This window comes from Onychostruthus taczanowskii, unplaced genomic scaffold, assembly GCF_017590055.1.
Source record: "Onychostruthus taczanowskii isolate IOZ18803 unplaced genomic scaffold, ASM1759005v1 scaffold110, whole genome shotgun sequence".
NCBI lineage: Eukaryota > Metazoa > Chordata > Aves > Passeriformes > Passeridae > Onychostruthus > Onychostruthus taczanowskii.
In genome coordinates, this window is record NW_024497630.1 from 1,728,876 (window position 1) to 1,754,771 (window position 25,896).

Sequence of the window (25,896 nt, forward strand, 5' to 3'; positions counted from 1 at the left end):
TGTCTAGTCAAGTCACTTTTTTCTGTAAGCAGAAGTGTTAGTGGAGGCCTTTTTGTGCTGACACAGCAGTCTGACAATAAGCTGAGGGGAAGAAAAAGCACTGCATTGTGTATTCAGCCTGTGGTGGTTGTTTATATGTTTGTCTACTTTTGCACATGAACCTGGATGTCCTGAGCAGAATTATTTCATTGCAGTGTCTACAGATCCTCTCAATATTACATCTGGGTTGATATAATTCAGTGGTTCTGGAACTAACAGTAGTGTCTACTCTTAAGTTAAACAATGTTCTTTTTCTAGAAATCCTGGTATAAGTTTGTGCTTGGAAGGTGTCTGACATTTGGGTCATACCAACGCCATGGAACACTTGAGACTTGGAGCAGAGTGGCTGGAAAGCTGCCTGGTGGAGAAGGACCTGGTGGTGGTCCTGGTCAGTAGCGGCTGAACATGAGCCCAGGTGTGCCCGGGCGGCCAAGAAGGCCAGTGGCACCTGGCCTGTACCAGCCACACTGTGGCCTGCATGACCAGGGCAGTGACTGAGCACTGCCGAGGCATTTCAAATCCTGGGGTCAGTTTTAGGCCCCTCATGACAAGAAAGTCACTGAAGGGCTGGAGCATGTCCAGAGAAGGGAACAGAGCTGGGGAAGGGTCTGGAGCACAAGGCTGATAAGGAATAGCTGTGGAGCTCAGCCTGGAGAAAGGGAGGCTTACAGGAGACCTTCTTGCTCTCTACAACTCCCTGACAGGAGGGTGGAGCCAGGTGGGGGTCGAGCTCCGCTAGCAGGGAACAAGGGACAGGATGACAGCAAATTACCTCAAGTTGCACTGGGGTGTTTTAGGCTGGATATTGGGAATTTCTTCACTGTTTAGCCCTGTCACAGCTGCCCATCCCTGCAGGGAATTAAAAGCTGTGTGGATGTGGCACTTGGGGTTGTGGGCTACTGGTAGGCTTGGTAGTGCTGAGGGAATGGCTCGACTCTGATCTTGGAGCAGTTTTACAACCTGAACAATTCTATGGTTTTACGATCTTTTTCTCCACTAGAAATTGGGAAATATTCAGGATGTTCTAGGACAAAATTCATACTAGTCTGGAAACAAATTTTTTAACTACATCTTCCAGCTTAGGATGTATACACTTGAATAAAACATCAGACCTTGCAATTTGACACGTTTATTTAGAGGGGACAAAAAATGCATAGTGTTCATAATGCTGCCCCTTAATGTTACTTTACATAAGGAGGTTTGAATTTTCTTTTGCAGTTAAAGATGCTGCAGCACGTCCAGAGAAGGGCAGCGAGGCCAGTGAGGGGCTTGGAGCACAAGCCCTATGAGGAATGACTGAGGGAGCTGGGGTTGTTTAGCCTGGAGAAAAGGAGACTCAGAGGTGACCTTATCACTCTCTACAACTTCCTGAAAGGTGGTTGTAGTCAGGTGGGGGTTGGTCTCTCTCTCCAGGCAGCAACTGGCAGAACCAGAGGACACAGTCTCAAGCTGCACCAAAGGAAATTTGTTAGATATTAGGAAAAAGTTCTTTACAGAAAGAGTGATAAAATTGTGGAATGGTCTGCCTGTGGAGGTGGTGGAGTTGCCATCCCTGGATATGTTTAAAAAAAGACTGGATATGACACTTTGTGCCATGATTTAGTTGAGGTGTTAGGGCATGGGCTGGACTTGATGATCTTGAATGTCTCTTTGCAACCTAGTGATTCTGTGAATTCTGTGAAAAGATAGGATTAGTCTGTCCTGGTTTTTGATTTAGATGTCAATTAATGGTGGATGTCAAGTTTGTAGTTACTAAATATGAGTGAGTCTTTATTTTCATAATTTTTGTGTCTCCTTAACTATTTGAGAACTATTTTTACAAAGTGTGGAATATAATCTTGCAAATATCTGAATAGTAGCACTGCTATTCGTGTTTCTGACAAGCAGAGTTCCTAGGGCTGACACCAGTTGGAAAATTGCATCAGCTTAAGGCTCAAACTGCTGAGATCTGAAAGCAATACAAAGTCTGAACCTCACTATGTTAGGCATGGAATATTTCTGTTACTCAAATAACTTCCTTATGAGGTAAGCTGTGCTTTTCATAGCACTTTCTGAATTCAGTATTTAAATTGGTGGATACAACTTATATCTGTGTTCAGTATTAGACACTGTGGTGTTTCTGCTCTGAAACTGATTTTAGTTTCTGCCATAAAACCATTTCATGACAAGTTTCTGGCCATAGGTTACTTGAAGTAATTTTCTGAAGTTAGCTTTTAACATGCATTTCTGAGGTGAAAGTATTCTGTCATTTTTGGATTGGCACATTTTTAAGCAAGTATATTAGCTCAGACAAATTTAATCAGTAGTAAAGAAACACTGTCCAAAAATGTTTTTAAAGTAGTGTCATTTGTTCTGCTAGTATGAACTGTTGGTAAGCTGGACATTACTGATTATCATCACATAGGATCATTATGACCTCCCTAGTCACAAGTATAGGAAAAGATAGATTCTCCACTCGGATTTAAAAAATATTTGCACTTGAAAACACCATTGTTTATGATGTTGCCTGCATCTTGTCCTCCTCCCTCCATCAGCCTGTGTTGGGGTGTTGGTAGAATATAGAAAACAGCGCTTCATTTCTAGTTTGCTGTATAACTAGTTCTGATCAGTGTACTGCTTTCCATATGTAAATTTATAATGGTGGCCTTTTAAGATTAGCTCTGAAAGAAGGTAAGTTATGTGATAGTTGGGTCATGTTCCATACCGAAGTGGTACAAATAGTTTAACGGGTAACTGGGGGTCCTAAATGCAAAGCTTCTGGAGTGAATAAGGGGTTGTGTTGTTAAATTGTTCTAGCTGTCATCATGCTCCCAACTATGGAGTTTTAAAACTAGGTATAGCGTTGTAAAAACGATGTAGGTGATTGGAAGATGGCATTCCCAGGTAGCCTGGAGAGCAAAACATGAGTTAATTTTTTTTTTTTAATAGTTGAAGTCCTGCTTTGATGCAGTGTTATTTGGAAATACTTGGGTTTTGGTGGATTGGGGAGGCGGATGACTATAAAAGATTCTTCATGCTGTGGCCATGACTTGCAGGTTTAGGACAGTGGCAGAGAGAGAACTGTGAATGAAGTAATTTGTGTATGGAGAGGAAGAGCATTCCCTTTCCCAGTCTGTTTCAGCATTGCTAGCATGGATACCCAGTGGAACTGAATTGTAAGTCCATAGTATACTTAAGGAGTTAAAATTTTTGCCTGAGAGGTCATAATTGTGAATATATTGCTGTACTTAAAAGAACAGTCATGAAGTTATTTGGAGAGACAGTTGTGCAGAAAAAGCTTGGAGGAATCTAGAGAGGCTCATAAAGGCTGTTAGGCATGCAGGCAAGAGTTGTCCTTGGCTCTAAGCAGGTAAAAAATGTGAAAATATATACTGAGAGTAGTATATACTTTTAGGCCATTGGATAGAGGTGCTAGAGTGAGGAAAATGAGGAAGGGTGTTGCAAATAACTCAACTTAGAATTGGGAGGAAAAGCTGGTCCAAGAGTGCTTATTCCAGTCTTTATTGAAAAGTATTTTTTCTTTGCCTGTATTTGGTGACTGTAGCATCATGTGAGTCTTAGCTTTTAATTATTCCTTCATGTCTCTCCTTATTTTCTGCAATACAGAGGAAGCCAAATCTCCTAATAGATGTATTTAGTCTGGGTGTGTTATTTTTAAACAAATATGTTGTTTGATCTGGCTGAGCAAGGTGAATTTGTGTAGGTGGCTTCCTAATATTATTCAGCTCTCCCTTGATCTTTCTCGTAGTATTTAGGAGGCAGGAAGAGGATTCTGTCAAGTTCTCCCTAGAATTGTATTTTATAAGGAATGTTTTCTCTGGAGAGAGGAGGCTCAAGGAGGGACACATTTCTCAAACAAAATATTCCAGCAAAATGGAAGAGAGTGAACTGTTCACCAGCTCTGAAGAACTTCCAGAGAGAGCTTAAATCAGAATTCATGAAGCTAAGAGACTAGGAAACACTTTCAATAGAATGCATGACTGAGGATTAAAATTAATTTTAAGAGTTTGCAGTTTCCTTTGGATATGCTTTTTTGAGAGGAAAAAAAGCAGCTGTACAAACATCTGCCTTGAGCAGTTCTGGTTTGATAAATGAATCCTTGAGTCCTTTGTTGGTCTTGTCTTCCATGGCTTAAACCGTATACCATTCACAAAATTCTGAAACTTACAGTAGTTTTTGATTAATATACTTTTTCTAATATAATTTGATTTTTTAAAAATGTATTTATGTATTGGCCATGAAATTCTTGTCTTGGATTCAGATTTTTCTTCACAGAAGTGGTGATTTGCAATAGCTATTTTTGTTTGTTTCTTTTGTGGGTCTTGAAGCAGATATTCCAATCTTGCTTAGGATAGAAGTCAGATTTATACTTATTTCCACTTTTTAAAATGCTTGACTGCAAATATTTCAAGTATTAAGGAGTTATTAAAATCTGTTGGATATTTACTTAGCCTTCCTTAGGATATTCTAAACGGTGGTGATATCAATTACTTGCAAAATATTTTGTCATTTCCAATTTTAAGTGCTTAGCACAAGTGTGCATTGCATGTTCTTGCCTCTTCTTCATTACGAGCAATTTTCTAAACTGTACTGAGAAGTCTAAATTTCTGGTAAGGCTCTTTTTTTAACATATATTGTAAGTGCTATGGCCAGTTCCAGGTAGCCTTTTCCTGCTGTTCTCCCCAGACAAAAAGGTAAGGAGAGGTGACTAGACTGCTAGATTTTATTAAATGTTTGGTGACAAAATGTTTCTTTAACTTTTCTCATTCTGTGGGGTTTTAAGTTAGTGTTTGGGTCTGTTATTAACAACTAAATATTAAAATGTTACATAGCTTTGACAGTACAAAAACTCAGCACCCTGAACTTTTACCTGGCATCCATAGTAATATCCCCATAAATACATTTTTACTATTTTGAGCCTTATAGTAATTTCTTGCATAATAAAATTAATAAAATGTATTGCTGGCTTTTGTTGCCATGACAGGGCAAGTGTTACTTGAAGAACTTGGCTCTTGAGTGCTGCTGTTTATTTTTCAGGCTTTTGCTTACTTTCTTGCACAGACCTGGGCCATGATGAGCATTTTTAGTCACTTCGTTCTACCACATATTTTCTGGCGGCAAGCTGAGGTTGTGTCCTTTTGAGTGCCATCTTTTCCTTACTGCTTAATTCTTTAGATACTTCACCATAAGATGCGGGGAAGCTCAGCCCGCAGATTACAAGTGCACATCCTTGGCCTGCATGTAATCAGTGGACTATAATTCAGTCCTTAGTCACAATACAGTTGTTTGTGCTCAAAGCCTTTTTATAACTTTTTCGTTCTTCAGATGTGTATGGAATATGATAACGCTTTTTTTTTTTATCAGGCAGGGATGTGCAGCATTAAATGATGTGACTTTTCATTAAAAGTCTGTGGCAGAAGTTCAGTAAATACTAATCCCATTAGGGTGCACTAGTTATCCGGTCACCTGCCTCCTTGAAATAGATTGAAAGTTGCTAATTTATGAAAAAAACATTGGTGTTGCTTTTCAGATAATTCACCATCATGTAAATATGAAAGGATCATGTGTCTTGTATGAATGTTAAAATAATTAGTTTCTGTGAGAATTTTATAAACAGCCTCACCTCCCTCAAAAGTTGGCTGAACAGGCAGTGAAGGACACTTATTTAGAGTAATTGTGTGATTTTTATATCTGAATCTGAAGGTAAAAAGTATCAACTGTCCTTGAGAGAGGGGAGGGGTTAAACCCCAACAAGCCTGTAGCTGGCAAAATCCTCTTTGCTGGGGACACAGGTGGTTTTGGTAACTTTCAGAAGAATGCATTTGCTCCAACTAAGGCTTTTCTCAAGAATGGGAACTAATTCTGTCAGCACATTCTGTTACAGAGTTTCTATGTATTTTAATTGGTGTCTCAGGAACAAGCAGCTCCTTCTGCCCTGCTGTGAAAACAGTGAAAATTAAACAAATGGATCCTCTCACTAGGACGACCAATCTCATGTTGCAGCCTTGCATTGAAGGGACGTTGTCTTTTCTGCTCACAGTCCCCTGCAGAGCAAAAAGCTTTGTCGGATTCAGGCGAGGACCCCCAGGGAGAGGTTGAGCCCCCCTGCCATGGTCTGGGTCACACAGAACCAGCTGGTGAGTGCGACTCTGAGCACCCTGCTCCTGCTGTGGCCTCAGTCAGTGCTACCCTGAGTCCTGCTTCTGAAGCCCAGCTTGCTCCTATTCAACAAGAACTGGCAGGGGTAAGTGTCAATCTACCAAGTACTTCTGCTGCTGAGGGGATTAGAGAAAAAAGTCCCTTCCGTTAGGTGGAATCTGTTACTGTTCACTAGGTAGTGCAAATCGCAGTCTGTCTGGTTCTTTGATCTCAAGTATTAGTCTTCTCTAAACCCTCGTTCCAATTAGAAGAAATGAAATTTGTGAGTCTCCCTAGTAGTGCAACTGTAGAAGACACCTCAAGTATTTTAAAATTTAAAGTGTAAACTGTGTGTTTGCTAAGGGCAAGAGCACTTCTAAATAAATGAGAAAGTGGGTCGATATTTGGTGGATTTGCTTCAAGCAGTTAGAGGAGGACTCTTTGTTCCCTCTATGGGCCATAATGCTGCAGCTTGACAAAGTGAGCAGGTAATACTGCTTCCACTGGATATGTCATGCCAACCCATAAGGCATTTAACAGATTAAAAGCACAAAGCATCATAGCAGAGTTTTGGATTTGGGTGTTTGGAGTGGGTAGGAAATCAGTATCTTGTGGAAAAACTGTCAGTGCTCATAATTTGATTTTTCTTCTGGTGATGTGGCAAAATCTTTTCTGAAAGATTTGGTGACTAAATGACTCTTACCATACAGTCTTTCAGAGCAACTTTAAGTGTTCCTAATCTTTCTGGTTGGTGAACCATGTTTTCTTGGTGCAGATGGGTGTCACTGTTCATTCTGGCATCACACCCTAAGCATGTGCTCAAGCTTTGTTAAAGCTGCTTCATCCAATACCTGGACTTTTTTTTGCACTGGTTGGTTTGGGGTTTTTTTTGTCCAAGAATTGGCCATTTCAAGTAAACCCAGTACTGAATGGGTTGTCATGATAAGGTGCTAATAGCTGTAGGTTAAGCGCCTCTCAGTGTTCAGATTGTTGCTTGATTAACTGTTGCAGAACTCATTCAGTTTCTTTTCTGAAGGTTAAAATTTTTAAGGGGTAATATTTTAAAATATAGCTGGTAAACATGTGCTGAAAATCACACTCTGAAAAGCCAGTGTCCATAAAGGAGACAGAGGAGTCCTGCAACTTTATTTGAATAAAAAAGGAGAGGGTCCACTGGGCCATAAGTCCCCACCAGGTTTTCTTTCTTGAGGTTCTGGAGGGTGCAGCCTTCTCTTTTATCCCAACCCATGTTGCCCTCTTCCTTTCCCCATTGTCTGAAGCACTAGGAAGGTAGAGCCTTCCCGAACTGCCTATCACATATTCCCCCTTCAAAGTGTCATTTTACCCCAAAGTTCATAAGTTCAGGCTTGTGCTGAGTCCCTCACTTGTCTGTTTCAGGAGCTGGGCTGTCTGGACTCCATAACAAACCTGCTTCTTGAAGTTAGGGCAGAGTAAGACCAATTTCAAAGACGTTAACACCCATACCCTCACCCATGGAATTCTTTGTAAAGATATTATCACACGTCTTTCCTGTCAAACATAATCACAGACTTTCATCTCAGTTTTCTGTCATTTGAAATTGCAGCGTTACTAGAACTAGTCCAAGAGAATGGTGTTAACCAGACTTTCAGGAACGCAGCATCTTCATCTTGTTCTTAGAGAGCAGAAAATCTTACCCCAGTTAAGTGTGTTCTGAAAGACATTTAAAACCCACAAATGCTGTTGAGGATCATATGCAGAAATTAGTGGCTGTACAGAACATCTGCTTCAGCATTCTTGATTCTATTCAGTTAAATGTACTGAATTGTACGGTGCCCAGTATGGGCATGTAATTGGCATGCACTGGCGAGTACTCTTCAGTTTATCCCAGTGTCTTGCAGTAAAACCATCCCTTCCCTTGAAATCTAGAGAAGGCTGAGGCATCTTAAGAGTGCTTGTACTGGTTCATTGGCGCGTCAGTCTTCATGCAGTCTTCCCAGGGCCTGGGAAGACGGATGAGTTAAGACAGAAGAAGAGACACTGCTTATTTCTTGCTTGCTTGTTTGTACACACACTCGCAGATATTTCTGGTATGGCATGAATTTAGTGTGGCCATAGGTACAGCCCCTTGCAGAGCTGATGGTTGTGTCTTTACTCTTTGCTAACCCACACCAACCTCCCGCAGCACGTGGCCATCCCAGCAAGACTGCTGATTAAGAGGTTCTGGAACAGCTTTTAAGAAAATCATGGCAGTTCAATAATGCCTGTGTATGTACAGAGTGTCTGGACTGAAGACTTGCATTACTGTGCTCTGAAGTCCTTTTTATATGACTTTTTGTAGCTTAAAATGCATTTTCAAAGATAAGCACTAGAAGTGTACTCTTAGAGCTTTCCCTGAATTGTGTTGACCTTTTCTGCTTTACCCAAATTCTCCCTGTTTCTGCTCACTAGTGTAAATAAGCAAAACCTGACAATTTAGTTTAAGTTTTGAAGTTCTTCTCTTAGCTTGATGTAACAATTGTGTGACGAATTAATGTTTGTATTTAGTTAACTACTGTGACTTATGCTTTTAAGAAGCAGTTGGTAGCCTTTAAGAAGCTAATTTCCTTAACTAGAAATGTGTCTTAATTGTAGGAGCCTCTATAAATAGAGGCATATATGTAACCTTTCTCTAGCTGGATTTCTGGAAGCCAGGGACAGAGGGAATAAGTGAAAAGTGTCTTCTGCTCTTAAATGAGAAAATTCTAGGTTGGATTTTGCTGTTACCAGTTTGTGCCTCATCAGCATCTAAGTCCAAAGAACTGAATGGAAATAAATTTAATTACCTTGGTTGTTTCTTACAGGATGAGCTGGTCCTTGCTTTTGTTTCCATTTTGTGGGGTACTTATGTAAAGCAGGTGTTGCTGTAAAGTACAGACTGAGTAGGTTGAGAAGTGTAAAATGGAGAGGCTGGACTGCTGTTCATTGTCACTAAATGTAATTTGCTGCTTTTCCAGTCTGTCAGGTTTGTCATGCATATATACCCCTGCTTTTTGTATAGTGTACCCAGCTTCCTCTGAAGCAGCACTGGTATGCAGTTGTGGCTGCAGAATTATCTGTGGCTTCAGAGAAAAGTGAAGCTTCATAGAAAAGTGAAGCTTATGCTAATACAGTAGGTCTGCGTACCCCCACGGAGTCCACCTGGCATCTATTTGTCCACAGGTACACAGCTTTAATGTCCCAAAACTTGGGCTAGGAAGCATGGAAATAACTTGGAGCAGATTCTCTGTTCTGCTTTGCCCTCAGTAGAGCACAGAGTTGGTTTTGGATAGTGATGCCTGTTACCTGCTAAACACGGTGATGGTATGTTAGTTGTGCTTGTCAGTTACAAAATTACCATGATAAGATGATTTGAGGCTTGTGCCTCAAATCATATAGGTTTGACTTTTGGATGTGTTACTTGAGCATTGAGAATTAAGCATATGTTAAGTTTTTGACATTCAGGTGGAAATAATTTGTTTATTTTTAAGGATTTTTTGCATATAGAGGTCTGCAGTTCCACTCATGCAAATTTTTTACCAAGTGTTTTTGCTTTCAGGATTTTTGATAAAAGTGGAAACAAATTGCTTTTATATGTGACAACACTTTGTGTGCAAAATGGAATAATTTTGAGTTCAGATGCTGGTTGCTGAAATACGTGATATCATGGTTTTCCATTTTAGCCTCATCTTTTGGGAAAGTATTGTGTGTTGGTAAGGTCAGTGACTAATAAGACCACCCTCTGGTAGTACCATGGACTACTTGACTAATGATGTGGAAAGAGCCATGGATCATCAAGTGCAGTATTAACATGGCTAGGCTGATAGGTGTGTGTGAATGCAGGGAGTTGCATTCCAGAACTGTCAGTAGCTTCTTATTCCTGATGCTAAAGGTTTCAAAAGTACTCAACTAGGGTGCTAGTGAGGCAGCTATTTTTTTCTATGAACGTAAAACAAAACAGAAAAGGCCTTAAAGGTTATTAAATAGGCAAAGTGCAATGTAAATGTTTTTTACTAGCATTTAGTGGAGTACTGATAGCACAGTATTATCTGGGTTCTAAATGTATGCAATGCTAAATAGAAAGTTTTTTACTTTCTGGTATTCTTACACCCAAGGTATGCATCAGATGTCAGTCCTGTGCAGACTTGTGCAGGCTTTCTGTGTGTCTGCCTGCTCTCAGTGCCCAAATGGGCTGAATCATGGTGGAGGAGGAGTTTTGGGGCATCAGTGGGCTCTACCCATGAGCTGCCATTCTTCCATTTATCAGCCAATCTCTGAAGTAAGACTGCGTGAAGGGGGTGTGTCCATCTGCATGCGTGTCCTGGGGCAGGAGTAGGATGAAAGGGTGCCATTGCGCTAGGTAGATGGTCCAGTGTGTCAGAGCTGTCTGAAAGGATGGTGTAGCCAAGGTGGGGGTTGGTCTGTTCCTCCAGGTAACAAGTTACAGGACAAGAGGATTGTAGTTGAGCATTGAGATTGGATATTAGGAAAAGCATGTTCCACAAAAGGTTTCTGCAGGCATGGAACAGGCTGCCCATGGCAGCGGTGGAGCCATCTTCCCTGCAGGGATTTGTGAGATGTGTGGATGTGGCGCTTGCGGACATGTTTTAGCATTGGGCAGTTCTGATGGATCTCTTAGACTTGATGATCTTAAAGGTTCTTGCTTACCTAAGCAATTCAATTATTCTAAGATGTTTTGCAGTAAGATGAAGATGCTGATGCAGCTGTGATCACCTTCCACAGTGAAAGGAATCTGCCATGGGGTTATTTTTTGGGGGAGCAAAGGAGATTCTATTAGTTGAGGAACTGGCAGAGAGATAGGAGGAAGGAGCCACAGAAATCCTCAGAAAATACATAAAACCTTTGTTCAAAGACGTTTTTAATATCTATGATAGTTGGTGGCCTGTGGTGCTTCTTTTTTTGTTTTGGTACTGTGGAAGATCTTAGGGGACTATCCATGGCTAATTCCAATAAAAATACTGTCGTACTGGTTTATAGAGCATGCTTTGAAAGACATTCCTCTAATTCTATAATTGTGTTGAAGGAACTAATGTCACTTAGTAATTAGGTAAAGTGCTTTGGAATGAACTCCCAAATAATGGGTATATTTATGTTGAGCTTGAAACCTCATATTTTAAAAATGAAACCAATTTTGAAAACTGTAATTTTCAAATTTTTAGTATATAGAAAACGTAACTGTAGTAATTGTTACACAGTCCCTAAAGATATTAGTGCTTGGGAATCTTCAGGAATCTTACTTGTACATGAAATATTGTAAATTAATTGCATTTGATAGTATCTGTGTGAGGCTGTGCCCACATATAAGTCATGGAAGATTACTGCATTGAGTGTGTATCATTGACATTAAAGAAAAATTCTCCTAAGTGATGTTTAAAACACTTGGATCAAGCTGAAGAGACTGAAATGTTCAGTATGTGATCTTTCTTTGATCAGTGTAATCTGATTTCAGAGATCTGCAGATGGATCAAGTCCAGAAGATGGAGACGGTAAGAGATTTTATTGTAAAATTAAAAGCCGTGAGTGTGTGTCTTGCTGGGATGTTTTGCGTTTTCTCTAATATTTTTTTTTCTACAGAATCTGATCGAGAGGATGGAAGCTACTGTCCACCTGTAAAACGAGAGAGAACTTCATCTTTGACTCAGTTCCCTCCTTCTCAATCAGGTAAATGTTGCTGCAGTATTATATATGAGGGATGGTTTTCCTACCTAGACATTCTTTTTCCAGTTATGTAAGCAGTCTTATTACTGTCTGTTGTACTTTAGGTTAAGACCACAGCGGCCATGTACTCATGTTAGCAAATTTGGTGAAGCCCAAAGGAGCTGATAGGTAGTTTTTAAAAATATTTTCTATGTGTAAGTTTATGTGTATTTGTAGTTTCACCTTTTACTCTTGTGCTGTTAAATTGCAGAATTAACCAGAAATCTTCTTGATTTGTTGTGATCAGGTTGCTTCTTTCCAAATTTATATAAGTGCTACCTGTTTCTTAGTTACTCTGCTGCCAGGGAAGTTGTTTCAAGTCTCAGCTCGTGCTTTAGTCCTCTTTTCTCTCCTCCTGTTACTTTTAAAATGGGGAGGATTCAGTGCATTTCTTAAACACCTGACATATGCAAGAAAGAATGACTGCAGCCTATGTGTGTACACAGTCAGGGCAGTAAATTCACTGGGGTAAATTCATGCAGTTCACTTGCATGGGAATGGTCATGTTTGGTATTTGTTCGCTCGCAGGAACAGTCTTGATTTGTGCTGTCTCTCCTCACAGATCATATGAAGGTTTTAGCTTTGGTCAGCGGTTAGTTTAGTTAAGATATGTCAGTGTTTGAGGCAGATTTTGAGACTGCTACTTTATTTCTACTGTCTTAAGTTAAAACAAGGAAGATGAAAAACCTTGAAAGAAAGAAGTAAAAAAAATGTTCCTATCCTATGCAGCACATTCTGGAGATGTGACTAAAACGTGAAAGCCTGGTTTTGATTTTAATTTGAAAAAACAAATTACTGTGAAATTCAAAATGTAGTTGCTGATACTTTATGGGCTTAGCATTTTAAATTCATTCACCAGTGCTAATCAGGGGATGAAGCTCTTGTCTTTCAGATCCCGGTTTTCTGGTGTGCAGCTCATTGGGTCTCCAGATATCGTCCTATGAATTGAGTGATCAGTGTTACTGCAGTCTGTTTGCCAACCACTCTTAGTAAAGGAATGCACAAAAATAATGAATATTGGGTTTTGTAGATTTTCTGTTAGAATAACAGTATGTGTATACCCAGGTTCCCCATAATCTCTTAACACTTGCATTCCACAATGTCTTTGCCGTATAAGATTAGAATCCGTATGCTAACATCTGCTAAGAAGTGGAGGAAAGCAATTTACTCAGCTCTTCCTTGGTTAAATACTGGATATTCCAGGAGTACAGTATCCTTTCTAAAGCCTCTGCTTAGCTAATGAATTTTGAGAGGATGTGGTGATTTATTCCTTGACGCCTTTCTTCTCTTCTGATGTGTGTTGTTCTCAAGACAACTTTGATTTGAATTGCAAGTTTCATGAAGGCCTCTTTGAGTATTGTTGATGTTATTCAATGGCTTTGGTTTCCAGAAAATCTTTTACTTTCCCCCCCCCCCCTTTTTTTTTTTTTTTTTTGTTGGGGTTATGTTTCTCTCAAGAATAGGGAAATTATACTTACATGAAAACTGTGTCATGTTTAAGCTTAAGCAGACAATAATAAAAAGAGAGAAGGTGAAATTAAAGGAAATAAGAAAAAAATTTTCAGACTTAATTATAAAAGGCAAATGCCACATTTTTTAGTACAATGGTATTCACAGATGAGCTTTGTTTCTCTTTTCAACATACTTGAACTTTTTCTACAGCCTCATAAAAATTAAAAGAGCCAGTAAATACTGTTAAGCTTTTCTTCATGCAAAATTATCTGTTGGAGAAATCTGTCTCCTTCTGACTGCCCTATTTTATAAACAGGATTGTGATTTTTGTATAACACCAAAAGTACTAGAACTGCTGCATAGGGTGTCAACCAAACTCCCTATTGTTTGCTTCTTTAGGACCCAGCAAAGGGTGGAAAAGAAGCACTTTTACCTGTTTTTTCAAACATTTTTTCCCTTTGGTTGACTTATGCTGCTGAGGTGACATCTGACAGTACTCTGATGTGCTCTCCTCTGTTTCTGTAGTTTTGTCTTTGTAGGGTAGTTCAAACCTAAGTTGCCTCTTGGTGAAAACAATGCAGTCCATCAGAGCCCAGATGTTCACTCCTATTCTCTAGCAGGCATTACACACCTTTCTGCTCTCTCTCTGCAGGGGCCTTTTGAAATGGTATTATACATTTTGCAGTGCTGTTATATATACTAACACCACTTCTGATTCCTAATTCAGATACAATTCAGATTGGGAATCCTGTATTTATACAGGATTCAGAAAAAAAGAAATTTGTTCTTTCTCTGTTTAAGGAGACGCTGAGAGGATTTTATGGGCAACGGCTTGTTTGCTTTGCTACTTCGGCTGTAATGCTGTTTTAATTTAAAAGTAATAAAACCAAAATAAGACAAGTTACTAGAAAAAATACTTCAGTTTGAGGTATGGGAACAGGTTTATAATAAAGAACAACATGCACAGCTTCACAGCTTGCCTTTTTTTTTCTTTTTCCTTGACTGCAGTAACAAAGAACAATGTCTTTATGCCATCAAGCTTTTGTGAACCCTCTACGGGCAATTCTGACTCAGAACCAGGTGAGCTTCCTCATTTTTCTGCATTTTTCTTGAAAAAATGTTTCTGTTAATTTATCGTGATCTAAAGTACTCTGATACTTCAGAGGTAAGATCTGTGAGAACGGAAGTGATGATGGTTCTGATCTTAGAGCTGTTCTCTTGCTCACTTCATTGTTCAACATCACCATTGCTGGAGGTAATTAAAATAATATCGAAGTTGTTTAATGCTTTGGGAGTGATGGTAGAATACTGCAGTATGACCCTTTCCTGCTAGCCTCACAATAAAGCCTTTGGGAAAGTCTCATATATCAACTTCAGAACAACATTCTTATATATTGGAAAGCAAAACAACCTTAAGGTATGGTCATGATTGTGTTCAGCTGTGACCTGTGAACCCTGTGTTGACAGAACTGCTGATTTTGTTAGTCTCCATCGTTCTGGTTTGGTTGTGTTGGTATCACTGTAGTGCACATCAATATCATATGCTTCTAACCAAGCACAGTGAGACTGTAAGATGCTGAGTTGTCTTATTCTGAGTACGGATATTAAGCCCCTTAAAGGAAAAGAAGTATAATTATTCTTCGTTAGTTGTAAGGAATTCAGTTTTTAAGAACTGTAGATTTATAATTTTTTTTTTGAGATTTTGGTCTTTAATTTAAAAACCATAACTGTAGTGAGTGTGAGCAAAGGAGTTGATCTTCATACTATAAAAGCATGAGTAAAAACTTAGTATTATAATAAACTAACATTAAGCAATTAAGTTTAACTTAGTTGATGATCACTAGCAGTTAGATACTTGTTAGCAGCTGTCACGTTCAGTCATAACTTTGATTGTTCTTTCTTTAGTTTGATTCTCACTTAAAACCTTTATTATCTATATTAAGTCCTTCACAGAAGGAGCCCCATTTCTCTGGTGAAAACAGTCTTTTTCCTGTTTCTTCTGAAAAAAATGTTGAACTTCTTGCTTGTGATACCATGTGTTTGTCTGAGATTTATATTTGCTGTGATGATTACTGGAAATTCAGGTTTCTTTCAGAAGAGAATTTGTTCTGTGGAAAGCTCCTAATAGCTTTGTATATTTATAGAACTTGTGGGTTGTTACAGTGGGGAAAACCTGAGTAATTTCATGACTGAATGGCTATTTCTAATATGTTACAGCTTTGTCCTTGTAATTTTGTATTTCACTTCCAGAGGAAAAGAGCAGTGGATTCCGGCTGAAGCCACCAATACTTATCCATGGTCAGGCACCTAGTGCAGGTGAGTTCACTGTTTACTGCGACAGTACAAAGAAACCAGCTCAAGCATTTTATTTAGTTAGTAGTTTCATCAATCAGCTATAGAAGGTGGTAAATAGAAGGTAACAATACCTATGTGTCTGCAGAAAAAAATCTTGTCTTCTCTGGGGTGGTTGTGCCCATATTCACTGTGTAATGCGTATGGATGCATTCTTGTTTTGCATTGGATCAGCTGTGCATGTCTGAAGTGCATCTCCCGGCTGTTGCTGCTTAGCAAGCTTCTGTTTGTGCTTGGAGTTATCCTACAGAGAGTGAATTTGATTCCTTTGGTAGCAAACCATAGGAAAAAGGGTGTTCAGTGAGTGCCTTGAGCAAGTTCCAGCCATTGCTGAGTGTTTAGTCTGTGACCAGGCCAGGGCAGCTGGAAGTGTCAAGAGAGTGCCCACTTCTGCTCTCCCTGGCTTTTGGTGGCAATTGTAAGTGGCAGGTCCTTGATCATGCCTGTTCTGCACTACAGGTTGGCTATGACCAAGTTTCCTGTTTACTGATGTGGACCCAGCCACTATCAGAAAGATATTAGTATTACAGCTCCTTAGGAATTTGAGGGGGAAAAAAGCAAACCCAAAACTATATAGGTAATGAAGCTATTATTGCCTAACTATATGGAAACTTAATTTCACTTGAAGGAAGAGTGGTAAATTTAAGAAAGGAACAAGATGTTTTGAGCTTATGAGTGTTTGAACTTTGGATAGCTTTATAATCTGATGTCATGCCCTTTTAAAATGGGTGACCTGAAATGGAACTAATTGCTATGAGTGAGTTCTGTTGTAGTATTTTATTGGATCAAGGGTTCATCTTGACCTTTTTCAGTGAAGAAAACTGAATTTTCTGGGCTTGCCATAACCTAGAGTTGATGTTACAGTGTTTGGGTTTTTTTTATTAGCTTGTTTAAGGTCAATTAGCTTTTTGAATCATAGCAGAATTAGAGTTGTAGTGCTGTGCATCTTACTGTAACAACCAAAGAGGCCAGGTTAATTGAAAAATCCAAAAGGTTGTTAAATGACACAACATAACTATTAAAGTATCAATATGTTTGATTGCATGGATAAAATATTTTACTACTATTTGGAAATTACTTTTCCAGAAAAGTAAAAAAAGGAGAAAAGAAGACTTGTAATATGTATTGAATAAAATGTCAGTGCATAAATAGGATTACTGGTGTACTGTTCATTTCTGTTACATATTGGCTTTTATTTCTCTTATTTCTGGATCACTTTCTTTCTGTGCTTTCCTGTATAAGGTAGACAGTATACTTTAAAGTGTCTTTTAAGGCTAGAAAATAGTCTTCCCTATTTGGGACTAGCTCTCTTTTGAGGCTGAGTAGGAAGGGATGGAAAATAAGTGAGTGGAAGCTTTTCCATTCTAGTGTCTGTTGTTTAATTGTGTGTTCTGTTGGAAGCAGTTAGAGAAGATTAGATGAAGCTGCATTTTCAAACTTTAAAACTTCTTGAAAAAACTTTGCACTTGTAGGACTCCCTAGCCAGAAACCAAAGGAACAGCAGCGAAGCGTGCTCCGTCCAGCAGTACTACAGGCACCGCAGCCAAAAGCTTTCTCACAGATGGGTAAATAATGCTTTTGCTTTCTAAATACAGTGGAGAGAGAACAAAAACATTGAATTTGTTTAGTGTGGTGGTTTGCTTTTACTCAACACCCACCTTGGTTTTTCTAGTTTTCTCCTTTCAGAAAAGAAACATCTTAAGTAGTAAGTGCATCTGTACTATATGAAAGATGACCTAGTGAAACCTTCAGATCGTGTGTAGGGTGACTGTCTGATATTGCCAGGCCTCTAACTTTGGTGTGATCCATACTTGAGTTTTGAAATAAAAAAGACTTTTAAGAGTGTGGTGTAGCAATCAGTCTCAAATGACAGCATTGACCATGGAGTAATAAGCTATTACTGGTAATTGATCAACAATAAAGTATCTAAATCAGTGAGAGGTGCCTCTGGGCTTGGGGACCATTTTGCAGTTGGGGCTTTGAATAAAAATTTAATTTTGAACATAGAATTTTAATTTTTAAGTTTAGTCATTCATATAATGTTTATTGTATTATGAAATTATGGAATTTGATGTAGCTGATGGAAATAGACAGGATAAAAATGTGGAAGTTAATGCAAAAAACTGTTTAAAGTCCCTGTCTCCTAAACTCCATGTTTCCCCAGCACAATGCCATTTGTTATATGGAGGTTTAGTTGAACAGCAACAGGAGTAACTTCAGTTAATGCAGAATCTGGCATAGAACCAAATATTTCTAGCTTGATTTCTTGACATGCCTCCTGACACAGATTGGACTCTACAGAGGACTTAGTATTGGGGTAAAATTTTCAGTGAGAGTTCAGTATGTGAGCAGGTAGATCAATCTGAAGACAAACCCTGCTGGGTATGAACAGTATTGGATTGGAGAAGGATGGTTGCTTGAAGTTGTACATTTAATTTGCTGACTTGGTTTTCTGCATTTGGAATTTTGATTCTGCTAAGAATTGCTGAATTGTGGTCCTTATGTCTCTTGCAAAATATTATGGGAAATTTTTAGTTTACATTGCAACATTTAATGGACTTAAACAAGAAAACTGCATGCAATTTGCATAAGAAAACTTTTATGACACTCTAAATATCTAGCAAGTTCACCTATTGTTTTTGTTTCTATGTTGCAGTTCTCAGCAGTGGCACCAATGGTGTAAATATCCCTCCAGATTCTGCAGCCACATCAGAATCACCAAGTGATGCAACATTGAAAAGTTCAGACTCTGAAGACAAGGTAAGTTGGAGAAGACGACTCAAGGTGACAGACGTAAATATGTTAGGAAACAAAGCTGGAAAGACAGACAGGGATGGGTTCCGCTATGCTTAAAGAAGCTGTATGAAAGCAGAGGCTTTGTTTTGGGAAGGCACTGAATTGGTCAAGGCTTTCTAGATTAAGATCAGAGGGAAAGCCAACAAGAGGGAGATGAAAGTGACCCTTCACCAGACTTGGACTGATAAAGTAGAGGAAATAACTAACACCCTTGAAGAACTAGAAGCTTCACAATTACAGGCCTTGGTTCTGAAGGAGAACTTTAGTACTTGAACACCTGATAAAATGCAAACATGTCCTGGTAGAAATCCTCCAGAATACTCCTGGAGATTTTAGAAATAAGTTGATGAGCATATTTGCATATACTGGGTAAGTTGACATGGGAGGTATTTAGCTGTACCTGGTATTCACAGCAAATAACTGGCTAGAAATGCAAAGGTTGAGAATAGCTGTCTTTGCAACATCAGTGAGGTTGAGTCTGAGATCCTGAGGGAGCTAATAAGTAGCAGAATAAAGATCCAGACTTCAGGAGAGAAGACTTCAGGTTATTCATTGAGCCGGTTGATAGGATTCTCAAGGACAGCAGAGCTCATGAGACCTCATTATCTCCCTGGACAAACACCTCAGAGAATGAATAATTTATCCCAAAGCGCATGAAACTGTGCAAATTTGGGAGGAGGCCAGTGTGTATGGGCTTGGAACTCCTTTAATCCAGAAAGAGAACGTGCATATATCTCGTGAAAGCAGTCAAGACCACCTGAGAAGTATACAGAAGGATTGCCTGGATGTGTGGCAGAACTGGGAAACCGTAAATTTGGCTGGAGTTGGAAATTACAGGGAATGAAAAGCTGCCAGCAAAGCTTCCACTGGTACTGGCAGCAAAGTTAAAATGAAGGAAAATCGTAGGCCTTCTGCAAAATGTTAAAGGGAACCTAGTGGTGAAAAAAAAGAAAAAATCTGAGGTACTCAATGCCTTTGTCTTGTTTTCTACTGAAGAGGTCTGCTGTCAGGTCCACCAAATCCTTTTTTTAGGGGAAGCTTGAGAGAGCAAATTATTACAACAAATTTGATTAAGAACGCTTCTAGACAGTTTGAGGTACACAGGCCCTTAGGACCAGACAGAATATATCCATGGGTGTAGAGGGAGAGTCATGGTTTAACTCCAGCTGGCAGCTAAGTACCATGGAGCCACTTGTTCACTCCCTCCACTCAGTTTGGATAGGGAGAAGAATCAGGAAAAACGTAAAACTAGTGAATTGAGATAAGAGCAGTTATTTAAGTGTTGAAAAAGAGTAAAGTGTAATAATAATAATTGTAATGAAAAGGGGAGAGAGACAGATAAAACATGAAAAAAAGAAGTGATGCCCCTATAGGTGCTCAGCACCTGCTGATCTGTGCCCAGCCTGTCTCCCAGCAGCCATCAGCCCCTCACCAGCAGCTCCCCCAGTTTACACACTGGGCAGGATGTTTTATCTTGTGGAATATCTCTGGCCAGTTTGGCTCAGCTGTCCTGGCTGTGTTCCCCCTGCCAGCTTCTTGTGCAACTCCTCGCTCGCAGGGCATGAGATTCTGTGAAGTCCTTGACTTGGGGTGAGCACAACTGAACCACAACCAAAATATCAGTCAGTGTGTGATCAAGATTATTCTCATCCTGGATCCAAAATACAGTGTTGTGACAGTGTTATACTGGGAAGAAAATGAACTCAGGACAGGGAGCTGGGGGGTGTTCGTGTGAGACCACTACCTGTCCTGAGAGAATTGTGGTGCTGTGGTGGGTCCCAGTTCCTGGAAAAGAAGAGAGCATGGCACACGTTTCCACAAATGGCAGGAAAGAGGTTCCAGGAAAGTAGAAATGGCTCAGCTCCTTTCTCTCCCTTTGTGGTGAAGGAGTCCTAGGATATGAGTCACCTTAAAGGGATTGAGAGCAGCCAGCATAGATAAAAAAGAGACCAACCTGATGGGTTTTTTATCCTCTGAGATTATTTTCTTTCCAGAGAGCCCTGCTTGTTGATTTTGACTTTAGGCAAGATCTTTGTATGGTCTGAAGTATCATTGTCATAGCCAAAATGGAGAGAGGTGTACTGGTTGGGTGGAATTTAAAGTGGGTGATAAATTGGCTGAAGCAGTGAGCTTTGAGGGTAGCAGCCAGTGATTGGAAGTCTGACAAGTGTCAATCACTAGAGGCATTCCTTAGGACTGTTCAACATATACACAAACAACTTGGCAAGCTGGAATATTGTTAAGTTTGTGGATGCTAGTATACTGTGGGAAGGGGAAATGGTCAGTATTTTGGAAGGCAGGGGATGTTCATTCGGATCTCAGCAGGTTGGAAAAACAAGCTGAGAAAAACTAGGTGATGGTTAGCAAGTGCAAAGTTCTGTATCTGGGGTGAAAGAACCCATGTGTCACAAGGACTGAAGAGGGACTGGCTAGAAAGGAGCTGTGCAGGCAAGTCTTGAAGGTCTTGATACTGCGTGAAAAATGTAGAGACAAGTTCTCACCTACAGAATTTATTAGCAGATCTATAGCTGATAGTATCACTTCTAAGGGTGGCAGTTACTTTGTTTTGGAGGAAGGGAGATCAAAAAGGGAAAGAAAAGGGAAAACTTCATATTGGCCAGCCATAAAGACTAGTAATTGGTTCCCTAAACAGGCATCTTCCCCCTGAGTGTCCTCTACAGTGGAGCAGGTGGTACCCCCTCATAACTAAGTTCCCATAGCAACTATATAGTTTTCTTCATAATGCTTAGACTTCCTATGGTTTTGGGTTTTTTTCTGCTTAGGGTGCTGTTGATGCTGATGGAAGTGTGCTTTGCTGAGAGGCAGCTGCTGTATGTGGGTCACTTCTGAGGCTTTGTGCGTGCATAGTGTTGCGTCTTCCCATCAGTGTTAAAAGCTATGGAGTAGGAAGTTAGGACAGAAGCAGGAGGGAGTGATTCCCATGCAGGTTGCAATTGCTTTCCAACAGTACTTTAGGGTTTTTTAAGTGCAAGGCTCCGAGTATAGTGGAACAAGAACTGTAGTATGGGAATAATCAGGAAATATGCTTCCATGGCGTGTGCAGAGAGAAGTCACAAAGCCACTTGTGGAAAGCAGGTGGCAGAGGTGCAGAATAGAAAGTCCTTAGGAGAACAAAAAGCTCAAGAACCTTCAGGTGCTGTGGAGCAGTGATGAACAATAGATTGTACATGAATAAGTAGTGTATCTTTTTATTGATTAAGAGGACTTATGGCCTACTTTACCAAAACTGCAGGCATTAAGTTTAGGAAAGTGATCTTTTCTCTTTTTATGCCACTGTTGGATGGCATCAGGAATACCATATATAGTTTGGGGCTTGACAGTGCATGAAAGACACTTAAAAATCACCAAGGTGACTAGTGGCTGGAGCACAGGAAGAGTGATGAGAGAATGAAAAAGCTGAGCATGTTCTGCTTGGACTAGGACAGGGGAATTGGAGAGAGCTCTCAGCTCTCAAGGGATAGGCAGTGGCAAGATGAGACTAAAATTAGGACGTGTCTCTCAGACAGGTGAGAAGCTGCAGGTGTGGTGTGAAGGGGATTTCAGATGGGTTTTAGGACATAACTGTCATACTTAGTGTAGTTGAACATTGAACTGAATCGTTAAAACCAAAAATCGCGGACAAAGATTCTCTAAGTAATTAAAGTTAGAAAGTAGTACGTTTATTATGCCGGCAGGTGGCACGGGGGGTGTCCCCGAAATGCATGACCGCACCACACAGTGATTTTTGCCTTCTGTTTATTTCCCAAAATAGTACATATGCATAACCCCAGCACCTCCCATCCCTGCTTCGTATTAAAATGAGGTTATTAGTCCTTCACGCGTGAGCAATTCTTCTCTTGAATTGGGTTGGTGGTCTCAAATTGGGTCAGTGGTCCCAGGGATGAAGTCAGGAAAGTCTTCGTCAGGTCTCTGTGACCCTCTGGCACGATCCAAGGCCTCCTGCTTAATGATGGATTGACATAGAGTCCAAGTGCTGGTATTGTTTTACTGGTTCCAATATGTTCCTATAATGGTTCACTTGCTCCACTTCATTCTACAAATGAGCTTGTTTGTAACAGCTTTAGCTTAAGCTTTATATATATATATATAAGCTAAAGCTTAATAGCTTTAGCTTAAGCATCTAATAATCATAAACCTATCATTGGTGTATCTAGTTTCAATATGAATTGGCTCTAACCCTCAGCTAAAATCTTAACCCTTTAAAATCATGATTCAGAATCAGACTAACAAAATGTAAAACTGTCATGTGTATTTTTTTGAAACTTGATATGAGATCTTGGGCAGTCTAATATAAGTTTGAAGTTGGTGCTGCTTTGAACAGAGTTTGGACCAAGTAATTGTCAGAAATTTCTTTGAATCTTAAGTATTCTATGACTAGCTAAGAAAAACACTTAACAACAGAGATGCTATTTAAATGCAAAACATGCCTTGTAGATCTGAGTGTTATTGGCTTGTCATTGTAAATGAATGTGTGACTCACCTCGTCATAAGGTGTTTTTATTTACAGAAACTCAACTTCTTTCGTTACATTTTTCCATTTCTTTAGGCAGCAGAATGTCAGAAAAAGGAGTCCAACAATACTTCAGATGATGACAGCTCTGAGAAGGCTGAACTAAATGCACAGCAAGCGTTTGTATTTGGGCAAAATTTACGAGATAGAGTTAAGGTAAACATATGTTTGTTCTCTTGACTAGGAGTTTATAAATATATGTAAAATTAAAAGCTATGAACACAGCAGAGTTGTCTTAATAGAACTAGTCTTCTAAACATTTAAGAAATGAATTCTGTTACGTAACATAAGAAGCTTTTTCAAAAAAACATGCATCTACTGCAATCATGAGTAGCAGCTAAAGCTCAGTAGAATGTAGTGTTTTCTCTTACTTTTTGGGTTAGAATGAAGTTGAAATGTGGCTCTTAAGCTGCTCCCATGCTATCAAGACTTCACAGAAAAAATGGAAAAATAGGCTGAGCCTGGGCTTAAACTTGTGCATAGAATAACTGAGTTGGATTGTTAGTACCTCCTGTTGAAGACAGATTTGCTCAGGTTTCCTAGCATGATAAAAGAAAGTGTAATATTGGGACATATCTTGTTTTATTGTAGAAAGCATTTGTGGATGAAACTTTGTCTTAAGGTAGAATGAGTTGAAAATTTTGTAATTAAAATTATTGATATATACTTGTTCTTTTTCTAGCTAGGAGATGAAAGCAATGAAACTGCTGATGTGCAGAATGCTGGCCTTCTGACATCAGATACACCTTCTGCAACAAACTATTTTCTACAGTACATCAGTTCTAGGTGAGACTACAGGGAAACCAATATAACAGTTCTCCTTACTCTTTATTTTCTTTATTGAAAATTCTTTATGATTCTGCTCTTTATTGGATGCAGGGCTTAGACTGGGTCATTGGGGACCCAGACTTCTGAAGAATGAGATGGCAATCTTCACATCTGGGGGAATCCTCAATCATCTCTTCAGGGAGATGCATTTGATACTATTTATTTGACCAGATCCTCACCAAAGCCTCTTCAAAAAACCAAAAAGCATGACATGAGAAGCATGAAACTAAAAAGCATGACATTCTTCTCATGAATGATCAGAAACAGTGGTGGACTAAATTTGAGCTGCCAGTAGAATCTTGTGGAGATCTGCACTGTATTTGTGTTGTTCAGTAAGTTTCATACATGATACAGATAAAAGGAAGAATAGTTAAATTTTTTTAATGATCGTAAGCTTTTCAGAGTGGCCTGTATGAATAAGTAGGAGCCCAACTGTGGGAGGGCCTTTGAGAGAACTTCTAAAGCATAACAACATCAGTAACATCAGAAGAAATGTGATGTATCGGTAAAGCAGGCAGCCAGTCTTATGCTAATCCTGTCTTATGGAGTAATGAGCTCTGAGCTGACAGCCTTCACTTGAGGCTAAGGTAGTGATACATGAAATCTGTATCTCTGTGAAAATGCTAGCTTAGTAGTGGTCAAAAAAATTAAGTAGTGTAAAGAATAAGAAAACAGAAGATACAGAGCTGTGAATTCATGGAAAAATGTGGGGGGAAATCCCACCAAGAGGGATGAAGCAGAGCGACATCTCTGCTCCTGGCATAAGCTGAAATTGAGATTGAGGCAAGGAAATAATTGTAGGAAAAGCACCAATGCATGCTTTCTTTGTCTTTATATTTGGCATTTTTAAGATCCTGTTGTTCACCATGAAGGAGGCAGTAGGCAGTTTTGCAGTCAATGAACTTTTGATGTCAAACTTTTCAGATGTTGCACTGGAGAGGTAGAGAACACCTTTGCCCTCTTGATGCCAGATCAGTGTCTTTCCAATAGACACAGTCAGACTTCTTCAATCAGATTTGGCAGAGAATAGCTGCTAATATGCAGCCTTCAAATACTGGAATATTTTTTCATACTTTTCAAGTCATATGACACCTACTGTCATTTTATTTGAGTCTTTACTTTGGGAAGATTTATTCATGGTGAGTCAGTTGCAAGAAACCTAGGTTTGAACTTGTCTTAAAAATAATAGTGTCTCTAAGGGGAGTTGGCTCTGGTTTTCTGCTGAGACAGCAAAGCATTATGGTAATCAGCTTGTAAAAGGAAACTCCTCCCTTTGTGTAACACTGTCAATTCTTTAAAAACTGTAAATATGCTAGGTGGCGTGGCAGATATTGGTAGGCCACATTGAGTTCCCTGTCAACATTTGGAGCTCAGAACTGTGGTATTTAATTCCCTTAGGAGGTAAAGTTATCTTCCACTGAGGATCTCCTTTGTTCTAGGAATCTCCTTAATCAGAAGTAGCGACTCTGCATGTACAGTTTAAAAGTTTGTTTGGTTTCACTTGAATCGTGTAGATGTGAGTCCCCATTTTCCAAACCTGGTGAAATGCACATAGGCTTGATTCAGAATGGTCTGCTTTTGTATGTTCACTTTGTGAGCAAGCTGGTGTCTTAGAAAGGTATGCCTCATGGGAAGGGATAGGAACAATGACTTGTTAAGTCTTTTGAGTCTGTAAAATAATAAAACTCTTGTCCTTCCTAAATAGGATTAAAAATCTGTTAATAAAAATACTAATGGGAGGAAGGTGTTTATTCTGTAAGGAAGAAGTAAAGGATGATACTTGATTGTGAAATCAGCTATCTTCTTGGAGAGTCTGTGGAATTGCAGTTAGTCTGATAAAAGGCATTATTTATCCCTGCTACCTTTGCTTCAGTTACAATCTTGCAAGTGCTTTTGTTTCTGTTCTTTCCATTTCTGAGAGAATTGACCTAAAGATGTGTAGTAGTTCAAGTCTGTACACGTGGAATACTATTTAAAAAAAAAAAGTCTGTTATATGATTAGACAATAAGCCCTCACTTAGCATTCCGCATTGCTTTGTATGTTA

The 25,896-nt window shown here is 39.4% G+C and overlaps 1 protein-coding gene across 4 annotated transcripts in view; it reads left to right on the forward strand.

The window, feature by feature from the left end:
- RANBP3 (RAN binding protein 3) overlaps positions 1–25,896 on the forward strand; it is a 56,588-nt gene that overhangs the window by 17,166 nt on the left and 13,526 nt on the right. For 2 of the 4 annotated variants that reach the window (XM_041422327.1, XM_041422318.1), the window contains exons 3-11: positions 6,080–6,283; positions 11,645–11,681; positions 11,770–11,856; positions 14,353–14,424; positions 15,595–15,660; positions 17,169–17,261; positions 18,353–18,456; positions 23,060–23,179; positions 23,706–23,809. In XM_041422327.1, the coding sequence (XP_041278261.1) occupies positions 6,080–6,283; positions 11,645–11,681; positions 11,770–11,856; positions 14,353–14,424; positions 15,595–15,660; positions 17,169–17,261; positions 18,353–18,456; positions 23,060–23,179; positions 23,706–23,809 (887 nt within the window). The remainder of the gene's footprint in view (positions 1–6,079; positions 6,284–11,644; positions 11,682–11,769; positions 11,857–14,352; positions 14,425–15,594; positions 15,661–17,168; positions 17,262–18,352; positions 18,457–23,059; positions 23,180–23,705; positions 23,810–25,896) is intronic. The other 2 variants (XM_041422347.1, XM_041422338.1) reach the window with 1 other exon arrangement.